At 32.7% G+C, this 20,714-nt stretch overlaps 1 protein-coding gene across 9 annotated transcripts in view; it reads right to left on the bottom strand.

Moving 5' to 3' along the window:
* Positions 1 to 16,463, bottom strand: part of Oseg5 (intraflagellar transport protein Oseg5) — a 323,588-nt gene extending 307,125 nt beyond the window's left edge. For 2 of the 9 annotated variants that reach the window (XR_010889949.1, XM_067354037.1), the window contains exons 1-5: positions 15,524 to 16,456; positions 15,174 to 15,279; positions 11,917 to 12,095; positions 2,709 to 2,819; positions 2,470 to 2,648 (exon numbers count right to left, since the gene is read on the bottom strand). Coding sequence is in view for 7 of the 9 variants with exons in the window: in XM_067354037.1 (XP_067210138.1) it covers positions 2,470 to 2,648; positions 2,709 to 2,819; positions 11,917 to 12,095; positions 15,174 to 15,268 (564 nt within the window). In the remaining 2 variants the exon portion in view is untranslated. Of the gene's footprint in view, positions 1 to 2,469; positions 2,649 to 2,708; positions 2,820 to 11,916; positions 12,096 to 15,173; positions 15,280 to 15,420 lie in introns of all 9 variants that reach the window. The other 7 variants (XM_067354039.1, XM_067354040.1, XR_010889950.1 and 4 more) reach the window with 6 other exon arrangements.
* Positions 16,464 to 20,714: the final 4,251 nt, after the last annotated feature.

Here is a 20,714-nt window from a genome sequence, read left to right as displayed (position 1 = left end):
GACAGGTTTGGTAGGGATCGGAGTCCGCTGCAAGCACGCAGCGGACAGGAACTGGTGCCGACTCGTCGGCCAGGCCGCCTTTTATACCCGGTCGATGAGTCAGCCTCCACTTGTGACCGGCGACGCATAGTAGGGATCACCCCACACTAGGGTGATCTGTACAAATGGGGAACGTCATAAGCGCTTTAGTAACGGTACATTGGCGTACCGTTACAATTTTATTTTGTATTTTATATAATGACTGCAATAATATATACTCATTATTTCAGTTGTTATTGTATAAAATGCAAAATAAAGATAACTATATGTTCAATATATGTATATATTTATTAATTGATTAATTAGTTAATTTTTGTATTCATTATGTAAGAATAAAAATAAGGAAAGCATATGACATTTTTCTTCAGATAAATGTTGTAACAGTGCGTGTTTTCGCGCTGTTACCAAGCGCCGATCGGGCTGCGTGAAGTAACACCCCCCATTGCGGGCCGCATTCCGATCCCCCAGCTTGGGGGTAGCAACCCGAGTAGAGATAGCTACCAGGTAGGGTAGCGCCCCGTAGGGGTAGCGCGGCCGGTATAAAAGCCGGCCCACGGAGCAGACCAGCACCATTTCCCCGAGTACGACTCGGACAAGCCTCAGAGAGTATCCTAAAGCACAAGTCGTACTCGCACTCGCTCCCGACCTGATAGTCGGACAGTAAGCAGGGCGTTCTCTACTTCGGCCGGACATTTCCGGTAGCTGATTTCCTGTCAATATATGTTGGTTCCGTAAGTGAGGTATTCCTCACTCCGGCCGGGTGATCCTGGCAACCGACTTTCCTGTTTTCTGTCGATCCGTAAGTGAGGTGTTCCTCACTCCGATCGGATGTTCCCGGCAACCAGCTTCCTGTTTTCTGTCGGTCCGTAAGTGAGGTGTTCCTCACTCCGGTCGGGTGTTCCCGGCGACTGACTTCCGGTATCTCCGTAAGTGAGGTGTTCCTCACTCCGGTCAGTTAGTTCCGGCAACCGACTTCCGGTATTTCCGTATTGGAGGCGTTTCTCATTCCGGCCGAAGCGTTCCAGCAACCGTCTACGACGTATCCAGCTCAGATACATGCGGTATTATTATTATTCGTATTATACTTGTTTTTCACCGACCGAGTTAGATTTAATTAGATTTATTAATTAATTCCGGAAAGGCGTACTCCGACCGAATACATTATTTATTCTTGCACTTCCGCTGTTTATTTAATTCCGAGAGTTGATTTGTTTTCGATTATAATACCACCATTGCAATAATTAGTTTTGGTAACAATTACTTATGTACTCAGAGTTATTTTTGTATCATTTTCATCTTTAATTGTTTGAATAAATTTATATTTGTTTAAGTAATATCTATTAATTTAGAGTCTCTCGACAATCACCCGAACGAATTCTGACGAACCGTCGAGCTATTCTCCGCTTCGCAAAAATCCACTTCGTTACAATGTATAGTATTATATGTATATTTTTCAAATATATTATTTTGTCATATTTAGTTCATATTTATTTGACATCTTGTATGCGCCTATTTCGTCTACATTATATTGCAGCTTTACGGCGAAATTTCGGTCAAGGAAAGAAGTACGAGCGTCGTTCGTTTACAAACCATCCGACGACACACACAGAGACCATACGTCGGTGTAATAAATTACTAACACAACAAATACATATACACAGACTTTATGTTGGTAAGCCAATTTCATTTTTAATTTTATTTAATATCATTTTAATATCATTTAAATGATAGTGCTTTCGCATTGAAATTCGGTTGTCACGTTAACATCTCCTTAATATATGTATATTATTCTCAAAAACGTGATTGACTATCATGTCGTTTCTTACTTGCACAGTACGTCATTCTTTATGTCATAAATTTAATTACGTACTAATTATCATCTTTCTATAGCTACTTTTAGTGTATTAATTCTTTCTAATTGAAATGTCGATTTTACATATTTGTCATTTAGCGTATTTATAAATTGTACGCATGCAATTTTGTCGGGTATTTTCTTTGCACACTCTTGATAAACTGATCACGTTAAACGTTCAATGTTCATTTCTAATGCAAATTTTTTTCTGCAAATTTTGCTTTTGATTTTTAAATTATATCTAAAATGTTTCACTGAAATATTCTCCAAATCTCAATTCTAATTTAAATTAATTGTGTTTAAGAACTAATTTTTAAAAAACCGTAATAGTAACCGAAAAAATCGCTATTTAAACAGTTTCAATTTTCTTTATTAACTAAAAAACCCAAACTCGAACAATTACCAAATATTTTATTAGACCGTAATCGTAGCCGAACTGAAATATAATGTTGATCCGGGTCTCTGTTCCCAACACTTCTCTATTAATCTGTGTACGACTCATTACTATTCGCTCGTGGCGCTCAAAACCATAATAATAGCTAATTTTCTTTGGTAAGGAAAAGGTTATGTTTAATTACCTTGCGTGGTTTGCAATTGGAATTAAATGGCTGAAGAAGTAAATTTCCACCTTGAGAATACAAAATCATTGAAGAATCAGGACTCCAACTTGATGTTAGTACAGGCAAACTTGCTTTTACCAATGTAGAACGAAGCATACCACTTCGTGAATATATCTTGATGAATCCATCTTCTCCAGCTGCAATCGCAACCATATTTTTGAAAAACAAAAATTATTAAAAATTAAATAATTATATACCTGTCAATAATGCAGAACCATCATTGCTCCACCTGCCTAATATTGTTGCACCTTTATGAGCGTCAATACTTTTTTCGATGCGACCATTTTTATTGACTAAATGGTATTTTCCTAAAAATTAAGCAATGTAGAAATATTTTTAAAATATTCAATTCTTTTATTTCTTTTCTATAAAAATCTTTCACTTTTTAAAATTATTTTTTAACATTATCAACTTTATTCTAGAGCAGTGCTCGGAATTAGATGTACATTTCAAGCCGATTCCCGAGACGTCGTCCATTACCGCTCGAGGCTCGACGGCCAAGCCGCCGATAGCGCGTCTAATATTCTGACTCGGGAGTCCTGAGTCAGGACCATCCCTATATAAATGTTAATAACGATTTCATGAAAAGTACAATCCTAGTCTATTTCTTACATAGGAACGCTTTTGAGCCAGACGCGCTATCGGCGGCTCGGCCGTCAAGCCTCGAATGGTAATGAATAGGAGGCGTGTTTGACTAAAAGCAGATTTTTGTTCCACCTTGGAAGGAGAGGATAAAAGAAAAGTCTTTCTTTTTAGCACAGATTGTTTTATTCGTAAGCTCGTTAACGCGTGTGTACAGCACGGATGATTGCGCGTGACTTGCTCTCTTCGTCTCGTCTAGAGATGATTCCAATTTTGCCAACGGAAGCTTATAGAGGCGCCACATTAAACGCACATTTTAAATTTGTTCAGCAAGTACAAAAACATGCCTCAATACTTCCGCTGTTTGCGTACTCGGTGGATTTTTCACGCAACTTTAGACTCGTACACATTCTGCTAAACAAATCTTTTGCGAGAGCCTTCGTAAAAATATCAGCTCGCTTACATTGTGTCGGTACATATTTGACTTCTATTTCTCGGTTTTTGACTCTCTCTCTTATATAATGATAGCGTATATCTATATGTTTGGTTCTTTTGTGAAATTGAGGATTTTTCACAAGACAAATCGCGCTTTGGTTATCGACATATATTACGGTAGCTTTATTACATCCATGCCCGATGCCGTTTAACAAATTTCACAACCAGATGGCTTCTTTTGCCGCACTTGACGCTGCTATATACTTAGATTCGGTAGTGCTCATTGACACTACTTTTTGACGTTGAGACGCCCACGTGACTAGACCATTTGTTAAGGTAAAGGCGTAACCAGTCGTAGACTTTCTTGTCTCAATGTCACCCGCATAATCTGCGTCTGAGTAACTTACCAATACAGATTCTTTTTCGTATTTTCGATATTCTATTTCTACATTGACAGTAGTGACTAGGTACGCGAAAATGCGTTTCACAGCCCGCCAGTGACTCTTACTGTGCCTATTAAGGAACTTACTCGCAGAGTTGACAGCAAACGCAATATCTAGGCGGGATACAATTGCTAAAAACATGAGTAATCTGACGGTACGGTACGGTACACTGTTTTCTATGTCACAATCTGACTCGACTGGATACAGTACGGTGTGAGGATCTGCCGGTACAGACACTCCTTTTGAATTTTTTATTCCAAATTTTTCGATTATTTGTTTCGCGTAGGCGCTTTGATGTATGAACATTGTTTTGTTGACTCTATCTTGCTCAATTTGTAACCCGACAAAGGTACTATAATTCCCTAGGGTGATCTCAAACGTCTCGCTTAGTGTTTTCACAATTGACTCGAGTACTCCCTTAGATTTTGCCGCGATAATGTCGTCGTCAACAAATAGCGCTAAATATATCTCAGATCCCTGAAAACTCCCGAAAAATATACATTTATCAGCATCTGTTTCCTTAAGATTAAACTGTCTTAAAAAATTAGAAAATTTTGCGTTCCAGCATCTGGGTGCTTGTTTTAACCCGTATAGGGATTTGCTAAGCTTACACGCCGCGCTGACATTTTTTTCTTTGTCGACGTTGAGGCCTTGAGCCCTGAGGCCTGAGGCCGAAACTTCTATGTGGATGTCTTCCAGCAGTTCTCCGTACAAGAATGCGGTCCGCACGTCAAACTGGATAGCCTCGAGATCATCTTTTGTGATTGCCAGAAGTACACGTAATGAGTAATATCTCACGACCGGTGAAAATGTTTCAGTGTAATCTTCTCCTTCCCGCTGCTGAAATCCTCACGCGCACAGGCGCGCCTTGAAACGATGTACACTTCTACTCGTATCTCGCAGGATTTTAAGGACCCATTTTGAGTCTATCGTCTTTTTGCCAGGAACTCTCGGCACAATCGTCCACGTCTTGTTTCTTCCATGCGCTTTGAGCTCTTCTTTTATTGCTTCGATCCATTTCGAAGCGTCCGACTCAGTCACCGCTTCCTGGAACGTTGCAGGAACTTGGTGCTCGACCAAATTTACCTCGTATCTAGAAGGGGGACGAATTTTATCGCGATCTCTTAGTGGCTCATTTACCGACGGTCTTGCTCGGTCATCGACAGAGATGGCGTCTGCGTTATCGACCACTGCTTCTTCGTTGCTGTCTTCATCTGCATTATCGACCGCAGGTTTCTCGTTGTCTCGAGTTTCTTCTTAGTTGTAGTGCTGCGGATGCTTTGGTAACACTACTTCTACTCCAGATGTCGCTGTCGTCTCTCGTTTCTCTCTACCCGCGTGCTCGTTGAATACGACATTCCTTGAAACAGATACAGACATTGTTTCACAGTTGTACAACCTGCAATTCGATGAGTCTCCTTGGTAGCCGACGAGAATCGTCTTTTTTGACCTTGCTTGATAGAACTTCTTGACGAACTGCTTCGGAGTGTGGACATAGACCACCGATCCGAAAATCTTGTGGTTCAGGTTCGGCTTCTTGCCTGTCCACAGTTCGTATGGTGTTTTGCTTCCGCCCGGTCCCGATCGTCCCGCTTGATTCAACGTGTAGACTGCCGTGCTCACGGCTTCTGCCTATAGACTTGTTGGTAAGTCTTTTGCTAAAAGCATCGTTCTGGCGCACTCGACGATGGTCCGATTGTCTCGTTCCGATCGTCCATTCTGTGCCGGAATGTATGGAGCCGTATTCTCCATCTTTATCCCCCGCGATGCCAAGTAATTCCGCAATTTCTTATTGCAATATTCGGTACCGTTGTCAGCTCGTAACGTTTTTACCAGTCGATCAAACTTGTTGACAAGCATCCGTTCAAACTCCACGAATTGATCGAAAACGTCTGCTTTATGCTTGAGAAAATACACGTAGCAAAAGGCGGTGGCATCGTCTTTGAATGTCACAAAATACTCCGCACCGCCAAGATATCGCGTCTGCATTGGCCCGCACACGTCACTATGCACGAACTCTCCGGGTTTTCGAGCCACCTTTACGACCGGTTTGTCGAAAGGTAATTTGTGCAGCTTGCCGAGCTGACACGCTTCACAGAAGAAGTCATTGGTGTCCGTCACGGTCACGCTCTCTATGAGTCCTTTCTTCATTAATTCACATAACGATCGTTGATGTGTCCGAGTCGCTCGTGCCACACTTTTATATTTGTGGCTGACACATTCAACTCTTTTCTTAAATGCGGCACATGGAAAAACATTCAAAATATTTGATTCGACTGTCGCGTAGGGATGTGCGAGATTTATCGATTAATCGAAATAACCGATAGTTTCTTTTCAATTAATCGAAATTTTCAACCGATTAATTTTTCTTTTGAGTAATCAATATTTGATTCTTTTCACTTAACATCGCCAAACTGATTCTGTATCATGCAATGTAGTGAAAATGACAAAAGTGAGCAAATTTACTAGGTGTTGATCAATAAGATCATAGATAGACCCCCAGAAGCCATAAAAGGATAAGGTTAAGTTATAAATATTGTCTTTATGCTGTATTTTGCGCGGTCTATCAGTTAGGTTAAAGGCAACATTAGGTAACAATTTGTATGTACTCGTATTACAAACAAGAACTAACAAGGGAACGTTCACAAGTGTCCCCGCCCCCGATTTGATTTTCCTTGAAATATGTTGTAAAACATACAATTTGAAAAGACACGTATTTTTTTATAGCGGCCCTAACTCAAATTTAAGGGGTGAAACGCCCCTTTGAAAAAAAGGGGTTTTTTCTTTGTGTATAAATATCGCCAAAACCGTAGGAGATATCAAAAAATGTTTCGAATAAAAGTTGTATGGCTTGTAATGGGCTTAATAACTGTATAATTGGATTTTCAAGAAATATAATTTTTTTTAATTTACCTCCACTCCTTGTTATTATTTTTTCGAATTTTAAAATTTTTGTATTGACAAAAGTTGTAATATTTTTTACGCTGAATTTAACTATATATGATTTTATTATGTTCCGAAATCGCAACTTTCAAAAATGAGTCATCAGTATCACACTATATGCGTCGCGCTGCATGATGCATCGTTTATACCGCACTTGTGTTGCGCAACAGTCGTTAAATAAATATAAAAATGACATGTTATCACATATTTGAAAAAGAAAAGTTAACTAAAATTGTTACTAAAGCATCCCTTCATCATTACACCCTTATAGATAATCGCTGCATTTCGTGCGCAGCGCGTTGTCACATGCAAGTTAACTATTAGCGCATTACACTTTGAAGTTTCGTTTGTAGTGACTACGGGAAAATAATATATGAAACAAAAACAGTGAATGAATCAATCTATTCAACATACAGGGTGATTCAAAATAACCTGATGTCCTTGCAATGCCATATTCTTGAGCGAATTCTGAGACGATTTTTCCTTTTACAAAATTTTGTCCGAAGCTTAGTTTTCAAGTTATAATTGAAAATAAATAGCAACTTACGAGTTCAGTACAACGGGCAGGCAGGGACGCGCAACGTATAATGAAACTGTCAAGTGTTTACTATTGTCTCATGACACATTACACCGTCCCTGTCTGTCCGTTGTATCGGACTCGTAAGTAGAAAACTATTTTCAATTATAACTCGAAAACTAAGCTTCGGACAAAATTTTGTAAAAGGAAAAATCGTCTAAGAATTCGCTCAAGAATATGGTATTGCAAGGACATCAGGTTATTTTGAATCACCCTGTATATTCACTCTACCCTCTTGGCTTGACAATAAATTAAAATATAAAATTCCGTAAAGTTTACTCTTTTTCAATAATTAGCTGCTTTGATGGAGCGCGTATATTTCCATATTTAGATAATATATTTTGCACCGGAGCAACCGATAAAGAGCACTTTCAAACGTTAAAAGAAGTATTTAACCGTCTCAAAAATTGTGGTCTTAAAGTAAATATAAAGAAATGCGAATTCTTTAAGGAAAGACTAGACATTCTCGGATTCGTGATCGATAAAAAGGGCTTGCATAAATCAATGACTAAAGTAAGAGCGATGATTAAGGCACCGAAGCCAAGAAATCTTAAACAATTACAATCTTTTATAAGATTAATTACGTATTATGCAAGATTTCTCCCCGATAGAGCAAAAATGCTAAAACCTCTATATGAGTGCGCAAAGGGAAATAAATTCGTATGGACGAAAAGTTGCGATAAAGCATTTGAATAGACAAAAACTGAATTAACATCTCCAAAAGTGTTGGCGCATTATGATTTGAAAGAGAAAATTATCTTAGCATGCGATGCTTCAGCGTACGGATTATCAGCGATTTTGTCACATCAATACGCAGACGGTAGCGAAAAACCAATAGCTTACGCGTCTAAAATCATTCCGGAAAAGGAGCTGCATTGTGCACCAATTGATAAGGAAGCAAGTGCAATTGTATTTTAAAAAGTTCTACAATTATGTATACGGAAAAAATATTATTTTAAAAACTGATCATAAACCTTTGATATTCATTTTTGGCCAGAAACAGAAAATTCTATTAACGATAGCAAGCAGATTGCAGAGATGGGCTTATTTTTTATCAAGATTCTCATATAAAGTAGAATATATTCAATCAAAGCAAAACGGTAATTGTGACGCATTTTCGAGACTTCCGATAAACGATGTAATACCAGTGTTCGAAGATGAGTTCACTGCGATAAATTATGTGCAAGAAAGCATCGAAACTCTAAATGCGGTAGAAATTGCGAGAAAAACAAAGCGCGACAAAACGCTAACACAGATTAGTAAATATATAAACAATATGTGGCCGAGAAACCTTAACGAAAGCGAAGAAAAGTATTTTACGAAGCGAGATGAATTAACAATCGAAAAGGGTTGTATAATGTGAGAATATAGAGTAGTTATTCCAGAAAGAATAAGAGAGAGTGTGTTGCGAGAGTTACATGCATCTCATTTTGGGATTATCAAAATGAAGATGATAGCTAGGTCATATGTGTGGTGGCCGAACATCGACAAAGACATAGAATTAGTAACTGCAGCATGTACAGTTTGCGCGCAAGAACGAAAGAAACCTGCGAATGTATCGTTAACACCGTGGCCGTGGCCGGATAAATTCTGGAGCAGAATTTATAGTGATTTTTTAGGTCTTTTTTATGGACATACATATATATTATGTTGATAATACATTTATGTTGATAATAGATGCACATTCTAAGTGGCCAGAGGTTATCGATATGAATAATTGTACACAGGCACCGAGGGTAAAGCAGAATTTAAGAAAGTACTGGGAAGATTCGGACTACTGAGACATTTGGTTACCAATAATGGAACTCAGTACACGAGCGTTGAATGTAGAGAATTTATGAAAAGTAACGGTATTAAACAAAGCGTTTCAGCACCTCATCACCCTGCTACAAACGGAGCAGTGGAAAATTTTGTCGAAACATTTAAGAATAAAGTCGGAAAAATAATTAAGAGCGATAAAACACTCGAGCAAGCAATAAATATGGTTTTATTTGATTATCATACAATAGAGCATTGTACGACAGGACGAACTCTGGCTAGGATACAAACGAGAGCTAAGAACTAGATTTGATTTATTCAAACCCGACGTAACAGATAATATAGAGGATAAACACATTGCTCAAATAGCTGCTCGCAAAGGACATCGTAACGTCACATTTCAAATTGGCGAGGAAGTAATGGTTGATGATTTTAGCGTACGGAATAAGAAATGCCGACGAGGAAAAATAATAAAGCGATTATTGCCTGTAACTTTTGAGATCGAAATTTCTCCTAATTGTACTTAGAAGCGACATGTAGATCAAATGATCAAATTTAGCGGAAGCAATAAAATAAAAAATTATAGATGTATCAGGCTTTAGTGATTGTCAAAATCAATAATATTTAAAAGGAGCGTAAAGAGCCACACAGCAGGTTATTTGGGCGAAGATTATCATATGTTAGTTTTTACCATTATTACAATTACATTAAAATAAACGTTTCTGCCTGTCATCAGGCTTTCTTCAGTATTATTTTGCAAGAACAAATAAAACGCAACGCATTAATTAAATAAACAGTATACGAAACGAAAAAATTTTTTTACAATCCATAGTTAACAGAAGTGTAGTTCAAGTTTTTTACAATCCTAACGTCGTTAGGATCGATATATCGAAATATCGAAATAAAACAAATGTCAGATCAAAATTCTGAAGACAGCGTCTTATAGGGGAGACATTGAACTTTCCAAAAGGCTCATGGTGAATGTCGTACGACAATTTGTTCCGGAGCTACGGATGTTTAAAGTTGGAGGTACCAATTTTACTTTAACCGCCAATAACTCGGTTAAAAAAAATCGCACAGCATTCACTAAAAAAGCAAATTGTTGAAAATTGTGTGAGCTTTAACGTCGTGGAATCGATATTTGACAAAAAATATAAAAATTTTTTTCATTTCCGGATTGGTCCGTTCAATAGAGGATACTCAGTTAAAAATGATGATACGGGAGTTTTCTTCAAAGATTCAGAAACTAGAAGTTTCAAGCTTCAAAACGCTTTATTTAAATTTTTTTTTCGTCTATTTTTCGCGGAGATACAGCCGCTCCAAAAACACCCAAAAATCGACCCGAAATTTTCTATTCCTTAATTTTGACGCGTAGTGTATATTTTTATAACTTGAGTTTTTACTGTTATCTAAAAAGTTTTTTACAGGGTTTTTGAAAGCTTTCTAAGCTTTTAATTCAGATTCTTTCAAGTACAATTCAAAACTATTATCTTTTATTAATTTCTGTATTTGTGGACTAACAAATATTCCAGCTTTAACTTTTTTTACCTTGTTTCATTATGGAAAAAGTTTTTTACATATTTAAAAGCTGCACTATTTTTATCCAATGCTTTTGTAAAATTTTTTATTAAGCCTGACTTTATATGTAATGGTGGCAAAATTACTTTGTATCGATCTATTAGAAAATTTTTTAAAACTTTTTTCTCCAGAAATTAATTGTTTTCTTTCATTTTTTTATAAAATGAGAATGTTTATCCTATTCATAAAGAAAACAGTTATATTTTATATAACCGCCTTGAAGTCCTTGAAAAGTATCATTTTCAAGTCTGCGCAAATTAACCATTTATATTCTTCATATTTTATACATTTCAGTATAATTGTCATGTTTTCATAAATTTCTTTCATATTTTTTGAACATGCAACCGATGGTAATTTCTAATGTGCATCAAAATTTCTGATTGTCCATATAAATGTACATAATTGTGTTGCATGTTGCAAACTACATATTTTTTTCTTGAAAGCAACTATGTGTTTTCTTTATACCAATTGATTCGTCTCATTATTTTATGCATAAAAGTATTAAGGTAAGCTTCCCAAAAATTGAATGTTTTACAAGATATTTTGTATTTTATGTCAAAATACTGTAATTTACAAGCCTCATAACTCAAAAAGTACTTAATGAAAAATAACTTTATTATAGTGTTTTGAAAAGCTCTTGATACCAGCTATTAGATTTTGGAATCAAAAATAGGGGTTTCCATTTAAAAAAATAACTCTGACCTTCAAATAACCTTGAAAATTGACTTCAAGGTCAAAGTCAAGGTCACCCTCAGTTGACCCCCTTTTAATCCTACAACGTTTGTTAAGGTCATTTTTTGCTATCACCCTTATCTTCGGAGTAATTTGCGTGGATGTTTTATAATGGGACACCCTGTATATTATCTTCTTATGGAATATTTGTACTTTCTATTGTCGTATTTAATGTTTCTTGTTACTTTTTACTTTTATTAGTTTTTTTATTACTATAAAGCTTAAAATTATTAATTTATACAAATAGACATAAATTTAATGTAGAATAAGCATTTAAAATATGAATTTACTAAAAGCATTATGTGCAAAAGCATCATCTATTTTACTCATACGTATGTCTTCAAGTAAATAACATACCATCAGCTGTTGTAATTAATAATACATCTAAAGATGATTGCTTGGTGATAGAAGGAGCTTGGTTAGAATATGGATGCCATTGCATATCCGTAGGATAAAAGTCATTTGGAAATTCTGTTATAATAGTGGAATGTGCAGTACCACTTTCTAAACGCCAACATATCAATAAATGATCTTCCCTGTAAAGTTATTGTATAAATTATTTTTTATGTTAATTTAATTTTATATTCACAGAAAAATAAAGAATTAAAAAATAAAATATTTACATATCATATATTTATCATATATTACAATATATGATAATAATTATAAGTTTTCATTAACAAATATTTTATGTTTAATAATAAGATTCTGTATCCCAATAAAAATTTAAATATTTAAATAGAAATTTATATTTATAAAATCGAAAATTATTATAACTCAAAACGATAAAAATCAAATGAAAATAAAAGAAGCTAATGAGCCGATATTAGATGTTCATGCAAACATATACAATTTCCCAAATAAATAACAAAAGATAAACATTTCGACCTATGATCAGGTCTTTATCAATATCAACTTAAATCTTAAATCGCACGTATTTTAATAGGTATAAATCTCTCAAAAAATAAAAACTAAAAAATTTTTTAAATATTTTAAAAATAAAAATATTTAATCAAAAAATGAAAAAATATAAAAAAATTTAATCAAAATAAAAAAATATTTATTAAATATTTACGCTGCTACAGTAAAGTACATGTTAATTTCATTGCTTTATAATACTTTAAGGTGTAACAGCGCCAAGCTTTTTGCGTTTTTTAATAAATATTTTTTTATTTTGATTAAATTTTTTTATATTTTTTAATTAAACTTTTTTTTTTTAATTTTTTAATTTTTGTTTTTTTTTGTTTATTTATGTATTTAATTTTTTATAATATATATAGTATATGTAAAATATGGTAAAATATAGTATATAATATAGTTAATTATATATATGACAGCTTTTTCTAAAAGATATTTTTTTAAATATATACGACAACTTTATGTACAAGAGTTTTATAGAAATAGTGTACAACTATTTTCATAGTTCTTTAGTTCCATTTGGCGCCATTTCCTGATATCATATTTTTTTGTAGAAAGTATATATAATAGTTTTTTTTGAAAATTTTAACATATACAAGTTTTTTTGAAAGGTTTAAATATATACGACAGGTTTTTTTGAAAGGTTTAATATGTGTGCCGGTTATTATGAAAGTGGCCTAAGTCACAAAACCAAAAAAATGAGATTTTTCTTTAATATTGTATTATATCAACTATATTTCATTATTATGGAAGAATTTTTGCAAAGTTAACATGAAATAAGCAATAAAATAAAGTTGTTATTTTCATTATTATCATATGTAATTGTATGCTTATTTTGATAGTGGCATAAGTCATTTTTTTTCTAACATTGCGACAGAAAAAGTAACATTATCATAATTTTCAACATATTTTTCTATTATGTCATCAGACAGCGACTCAGGTAAATTTAACTTTACAAAAATATTTCATATTTATTTATAAATGTAATATCAATAATGTAAATAATGCTTAATATAATTAAATTGCCGTAATAATTTTGCGAAACATTAAATTACTAATTGTTATTTTGATCGTTGTTTCATAGACTTAGTATAAGCCACGAAATAATGTTTGCAAGAAATGGAAACGGATAAAATAATAATTTTAAAAAATAATTAATACAATTAAAATAGTTAATACAATTCTAAAAGTAAATAAATTTCTTTCTTTTTAAGTAATTTTTTCAATTAAATTTATTAATTTTTTGTTATCGTAAATCATCAATTAGGACTACTATTAATTTTGAAAGTGGCATAAGTTATTCAACGGTTAAAAACACACAGTTTCGTGCAAGTTATTTATAAAATTTAATGATGTTAGATAAATTTAACATCAGGAGAACATTATAATTTTTGATAAATTTTAAACCATGATGGAAAAATATTTTTAATATAGTCAAACGCAAAAGTTTGAATATCTCGAAACGAGAAATATATGACTTAGGCCTTTCATAATAATGACTTAGACTTTCATAATAACCGGCACATATACGACAATTTTTTTGAAAAGTAAAACAATACTATTTTGTTTTAGTTGTGACAAGAGCGTGTACGTGGCGCCTTTTTTAAAACTTTTTTTTAAAAAGTTAATTTTTTGATAGTACTGCTTTTTTGAGTATAAACACTTGAGGACGTGTAAAGCAACACGTCCTCAAGTGTTTGTACTCAAAATCCATAACTGTAAATACAGTGAAACGTTTAAATATCCTTGAATAAAACATATACCTCACTCAAAAATGTCAAATATTTCGTGAAATATTAATTTTTCGAACATCTTATCCTAATATTTTTATACAGAGACTATTCAGAAGAACCTATTTATGCAAAAAAAAGATACATATTTCATTTAAAAAAAAGTACAATTGCACTTTTCTAGTGCATACATTGTCGCACTAATAAAGAAAATAAATCCATAGAAAAATTTTTCATGTTATGCCATTTAACTTTTTCCTTGACCATTTTTTTCCATGTTCAACAGGACAAGTGCTAGAAATCGGGGTCCAATTCTGTAGACCACTCTGTATATTTCATGAGAGTTTCTATTCTATTCTGATACTATTCAATAATTATCATTGGTATTTCTGATACCATTGAGATATTCCAAAAACATTTGCGACAATTGTCTCTAAACATAGTTTAAAATAGTATTATTTTCAGCAATATTGTATGTAAGTGCAAAAATGAGATTTTCATTATTGAGCAAACTCTTTGTTTTTTTTTCCTATCAAATTACATTCCTATGTGTATGTGTTATTAAATCAATAGCTTTTATAGTTTAATTTAAAAATATATTTTATGTAACAAAATATTAATTATCTTATAAAATATTTTTATTATGATACAATCATATTAAATAGTAAATATTATACTCAAGTTAAACTTTTATTTATTTTATATTTGTTTTTTTTTTAAAGATTGTATACTTATTGCAATTACTGTAACATGTCTATTTCAATCTTTTATCAATATATAAACATTACTAAATTTAAATTTATAATTTATTTTAGAAGTTTAGAAGTTAAAAATTTAGTTTTAATTTAGAACTAAGTAATTTAATTTTGTCATGTTATTAAATTTATTTACTCATTATATTGTAGAATACTATTCTCCTTTTAGAATCAGATCTTACGTATAAATATAATTTTTATGTTTACTTACCCACACGAATAAAGTTCTTCTGTCGAATTCCAAGCGACGCAAGTAAGTAAACGTTTATGACTATTATTTTCTTGTACAGATATCTTGAATCTCATATTAAATATTCCTGTAGCACATTTAATATTAGCTCTTATGATTAATTTAGTATAGAAATAATAGAAACATTTCATTCGATTTACGAATAAAGTATTCAGTAAAAAAAATATTAGCAATATTAGCAGATTGACAGCAAATTTGATCAAATTACCAAAATTGTTAACATTTGGCTATCTGAATAATGTAGTGAAAAAACAGAAGTTAATTAAAAACGTCAAGTATTATTGAAATTATAATAAATAACTTTTTCTTACACTGAGCAATACTGGTTAAAATAGAATCGTTATGGGTTATGTTATAACTGGTTTAGATACACTATGTTTATACTTTAGTTCCCATGGTTACCATGACGAGAAGAATCCCAATAGAAGACTATTGTCACGTCCCGGCACGGTGGCGGTAACACGTAGTGTTCGCATCTTTACGCGAGACTCAATCGATAAGATTCGCGAACCGATGAAAATGGCAAAAGATAAAAGAAAACAAGATAACCGAAATTATAATAATGGGTGGGAAGTCGTACGAACCGTATAAAACCATTTAAGTTCTTTAATAATAAATACATTTGAAAATCAATATAAGAGAATTTCCATATGAGGCTCGTGTGATAATATCATATCAATATATATGAAAAAGGCTAATAGAGCAACCGCTGGTTGTTAGTGCGAAATTTTCAATGTTTCGTATAGAAACTTGATTCGTCTGCATTAAGACATAAAATGTATACTGATCTCAGATTCGAAATACTAAAGTGTACGAGAAATGTATACATCGATCTTATTATTCGAGAATCAGAATGTATGAATTAAAGTTTTTTTCTCTCGTCTTCCTTCCTTTCAAATAACTTCCTTACTTAAATTACAATGTAATAAAATTTTATCACTGGTGTACATATTAAAAAAAAAAAAACTAAAATATTGATATATCTCAAGATATTTTTGGAATATTTGTATATCTTTTTATGATATTTCATTGCAATATACAGAATAGAAATTATGTACAAAATAGAAATTATCTAAAAAAAAAAGGTAAAATAATAAAATATTGATATATTTCAAGAAAAATAATAAAAAAATAATAAATAATTTTTTATGTACGTTCCCACATAGCAAAGATCTCCCCAGGACATCCCAATTTGATCGAAATGGTCCCAGTTTGATCCAGAGCAAAACGTTATCCGTAGGATTACCTGAGGGTATCCCGTGTAGCATGTCCTGTGGATATCTTATGTACGATCTCCGCAGGACATCCCATTTTGATCAAAATGATCCGAACGATACAGATCGATAATAAATAGTTATTCGTAGGATTTCCTGAAGATATTTCTAGCACAAAAAATATACGTACATTAAAATTACTGTTTCTTCAAATTTAGCAAAAGATTTCTTACATAAATATTTTCTAGTAAGACATTTTTTTTGCTTAATTTGAACAGAGAACAAATTTAATTTTGTGTGCATGCGTAGACACACATATAACATACAAATATAATTTTAATCCGTCCATTTGTTAAGATCAAAGTACAAGTATATATAGAAAAAATATTTATTTCTATTATATGACAATACTAGAATTTGGTCATCGAGTTCTTGGTTTGAGAAGCCAGTATATACAGTGATGGAAGAAAGTTGGGTTCAGGAAGTTAGCCCCCCAAAGTGGAAAAAATAAAAAAATAACAAGAGTTCTAGTTGCCCCCCACATAGTTCTGAAGTTCTATGTAAGTTTTATCAATAGTTCTGTTTTTCTACGCACGGATTTTTTTTTCTTTTTTTTGGGGGGCCAACTTCACATTTTTCAATTTTTGCGCCGTAATACAGCCGAAAATATTAGACTAATAAAAAAAAGTCATAAGAAAAATTTATAGAACTATTTGGGGGGCCACTGGAACTCTGAATAGAAATTTTATTTTTCACAAATTTGATAATTGTTGAAGTTTCATATTCGAAAATTTTCTAAGTCCCACAGAGTAAAAAATTCTATTCGGCAATCGACAGTTCTGTCAACAGTTCTGATGGCCCCCGGAAGAGTTCTAACGATAATTATTATAAATCCAAGCGCTGCAAGGCGAAACAAAAAAGTTCTGGGCGATTGAAGTTACGGATCCGAAAATTTTCTAAGTTCCACAGGAGTAAAAATTTTTTCAATAATTGACAATTCTCTCAACAGTTCTGATGGCCCCCCGAAGAGTTCTAACGATAATTATTATAAATCCAAGCGCTGCGAGGCGAAACAAAAAAGTTCTGGGCGATTGAAGTTACGGATCCGAAAATTTTCTAAGTCCCACAGGGATAAAATTTTTTTTCAATAATCGGCAGTTCTATCGACAGTTTTGATGACTTCCTGAAGAGTTCTAACGATAATTATTATAAACCGAAGCGCTGCGAGATCAATCGTCCAGAACTTTTGTTTCGCGGAAGAGTGGGGCGTGACGCGTGAAAGGAGGATCTTACGCTCAGGAGTGAGTCTCTGTGTACAAAACTGCGCGGCGACTCGTATGTTTTATTATTCTCCAGTTTCCACGATTCCTAATGCGCTGCCATTGTTCGGCTACATTAATGTCGTTGATTCTTTCGTACAGCACATTCTTTGCTGCATAAATTAAGTTGAATTACTTCTTTCAGATCAACAATTTTTATATCATACGTTTTTTCAAAATGTATGATATAGAAATTTTACACAGTATTCTCACTAACGAAGAATTTAAAACAGTCGACGAAAATGGCAGAGCTTTACACCTTCAAATCCTGTATATGAAAGGGTTTCTATCGAAATGGAGAAACGAGGATCAAAAATTACAAAAAAGCATGTTTATACTATTGTTAACACAAATCGTAAAATGATGCGTGACTCCATTCTCGCTGCTTTTAGAATAAATCAGAAAAATTCTATATCAGATAGAGACACGACTTGGTCCAGCGATATGGATTTATCGAAAATAAGCACAAATAATGCTAAACAGACGTTGAGATTGATAATATCAAGCGATCAGTGGAAAAAAATCACACCAAAGCGAGTAAAGTATGGTGATCGATCATACAGCATTCTGAAACCAGGTACGTGGACTGATATGTATATATATATATACATATATATATATTTTTATTTTATGAATATATTTAATAATCATATATACATATATTTTGTAATTGCATGTAAATTAAATTATGATTAGTCAAAAATTAATTCTGATTATAAAAAATAAAAAATTTTGAAAAATCTGAATTTTTATTTATTTTTTATTTTATTTAATTTTTATAAATTTCACTTACATCTATTTGTTAAAATGTATTAATTTTTGATTGTTTATTTAAAAAAAACAAATTGTTAATAAATTCAACATTTTTGTATAATGCATTTAATTTTTACGGAATGAATTGTAAAGTATTGTAAAATATTAATAAATTATTACTAAAAATGTTTTTATACAATAAATTTTCATGTATTTAAATAAAATATATGATATATTTATTACTTAATTAAAAATGTACAGTTTATTTTTAAATTATAATGTAATCAATGTAATTTGTTATTATTTTAATTTATTTAATTATTTACTATTTACAAAACTTTAATTTACTTGAATAAATTATATTATATTTTTATTACATGATTTAAAACGTACAATTTATTTTTTATTGACATATTTTTAATAAATCCAATTAAAAATCGATTTAATTTTTATAAAAATAATTTCTATTTCTTCAATTTTCTTAAATAAAATATATAATATTTAAATAGCTGATTTTTAAACTTCAATAAAACATAAATAAAAGTTCTTATATAATTAATTAAATTCAGTTTATTTTTATATAATTAATTTCAATTTATTTAAATAAAATTTATGACATTTATAATTGATTATTATTGTTATGTATTTAATTTTTATTAAAATAAATTTGCAATTTTTAAGTAATCCAATTTTTGTATTTTTAATTGATTATTTTAAAATGTTAAAAATATTATATTAAAAATTTTTTGTATTATTAAATTTTTTTATTTTCAACTTTTTATTAAGTATACAGGGTGATTCAGAACAACCCAGGTGTCCTTGCACAGACGTATTCCTGAGTTAATTCTGAGACGATTTTTCCTTTACAAAAATTTTGTCCGCGGCTTATTTTTCAAGTTATAAAAGAAAAAAGTTATCAAATCACGGAACGAATACAGAAGATAGGCAGGAGCGGCGCAACTGGGCGCAACTCCATTCGACACGGGTGATTACGGGACGCACGTCGCGATCAAACACACGTGATGAAACACGCGCCACACACACACACGCACACACACACACACACACACGCACACATACACACACACACACACATACACACGCGCACCTCTCTCTCTCTCTCTCTCTCTCTCTCTCTCTCTCTCTCTCGCTCGCTCACTTACTTTTACAAATTCGACGTCTTCATTCTCACTGCCGAATAATCATATTCCGCTTACTTTTATTAAGAAAAAAGTACACACTACATGCAATTACAGTAATCAATACTTTCACAGATTTACACACACTCACACACGAATCTATCGGTTTGTTATTACTACCGATTAATTATTCGGTGACTAAAAATTATTCGAAGGATACGCCTAACGTTTACACAACGCACGTAGCTCGATGCGGAGACAGTACTCGATGTAAACAATGAACTAAATTATGTTTTTATTGAAAAGTATTGTTACGCCTGTGCTTTTCGCCGCTGATGCTGTGTGTTACAGCTGACGGACCGATCGATAATATCGATCGGTCACTATAAGTTCAAGCCGTATGGCATTTGTAAATAAACAAGTTGTTGCTAAGAGAATGTAAACAATCGATAATGTCGATCGGTCCGTCAACTGTAACACACAGCATCAGCGGCGAAAAGCACAGGCGTAACAGTATTAAGTCGATAATTGCAGTTGATAAATGTTGATGTCTGATATAATAATGCAGCGCATTAATGACTGACAATAAAACGCTTCGAAAACTTCTTACTGCTAAGATCCGATTGAATCAACTTAACTTTAGCTTTAAGCGAGATTTACATGTATAAATCTTTATTTTCTTTATTTAAAAAGAAAGATAAACACATTTTTTAAGTCTCACTTAAATCCCAAGTGAATAAAATTAGTAGGTAATGTTTAAGTATCTGCCTGTTAATCGAAGATGTGGATTTTTTGTTAACAATTTGCGAACTCAAAAAAGATGTTCATCGTAAATAAAATATTTGGTTGCCCTGAAAAGGGCAGATTAAAAGATATTTTAAAAGAATTTAGTTCTTATAATAAATGTTCAAAATGTCCGCCGTTCATTGTGATGCATGCTCTCATACGTCTCAATAAATTTTCTTGAGTTTTCTCCATAACTTCGTCCTCGATTAGAAAAATGGCATGATGAAGTTTGTCATTTAATTCTTCGACGTTCTCAGGAAGCTGTCTGTAAATTATTTCCTTGCAGTAGCC

The sequence above is a fragment of the Linepithema humile genome, chromosome 4, assembly GCF_040581485.1.
Source record: "Linepithema humile isolate Giens D197 chromosome 4, Lhum_UNIL_v1.0, whole genome shotgun sequence".
Classification (NCBI taxonomy): Eukaryota; Metazoa; Arthropoda; class Insecta; order Hymenoptera; family Formicidae; genus Linepithema; species Linepithema humile.
Note: the sequence above shows the minus strand (reverse complement) of the source record. Positions and strands in the feature narration are given on the sequence as shown.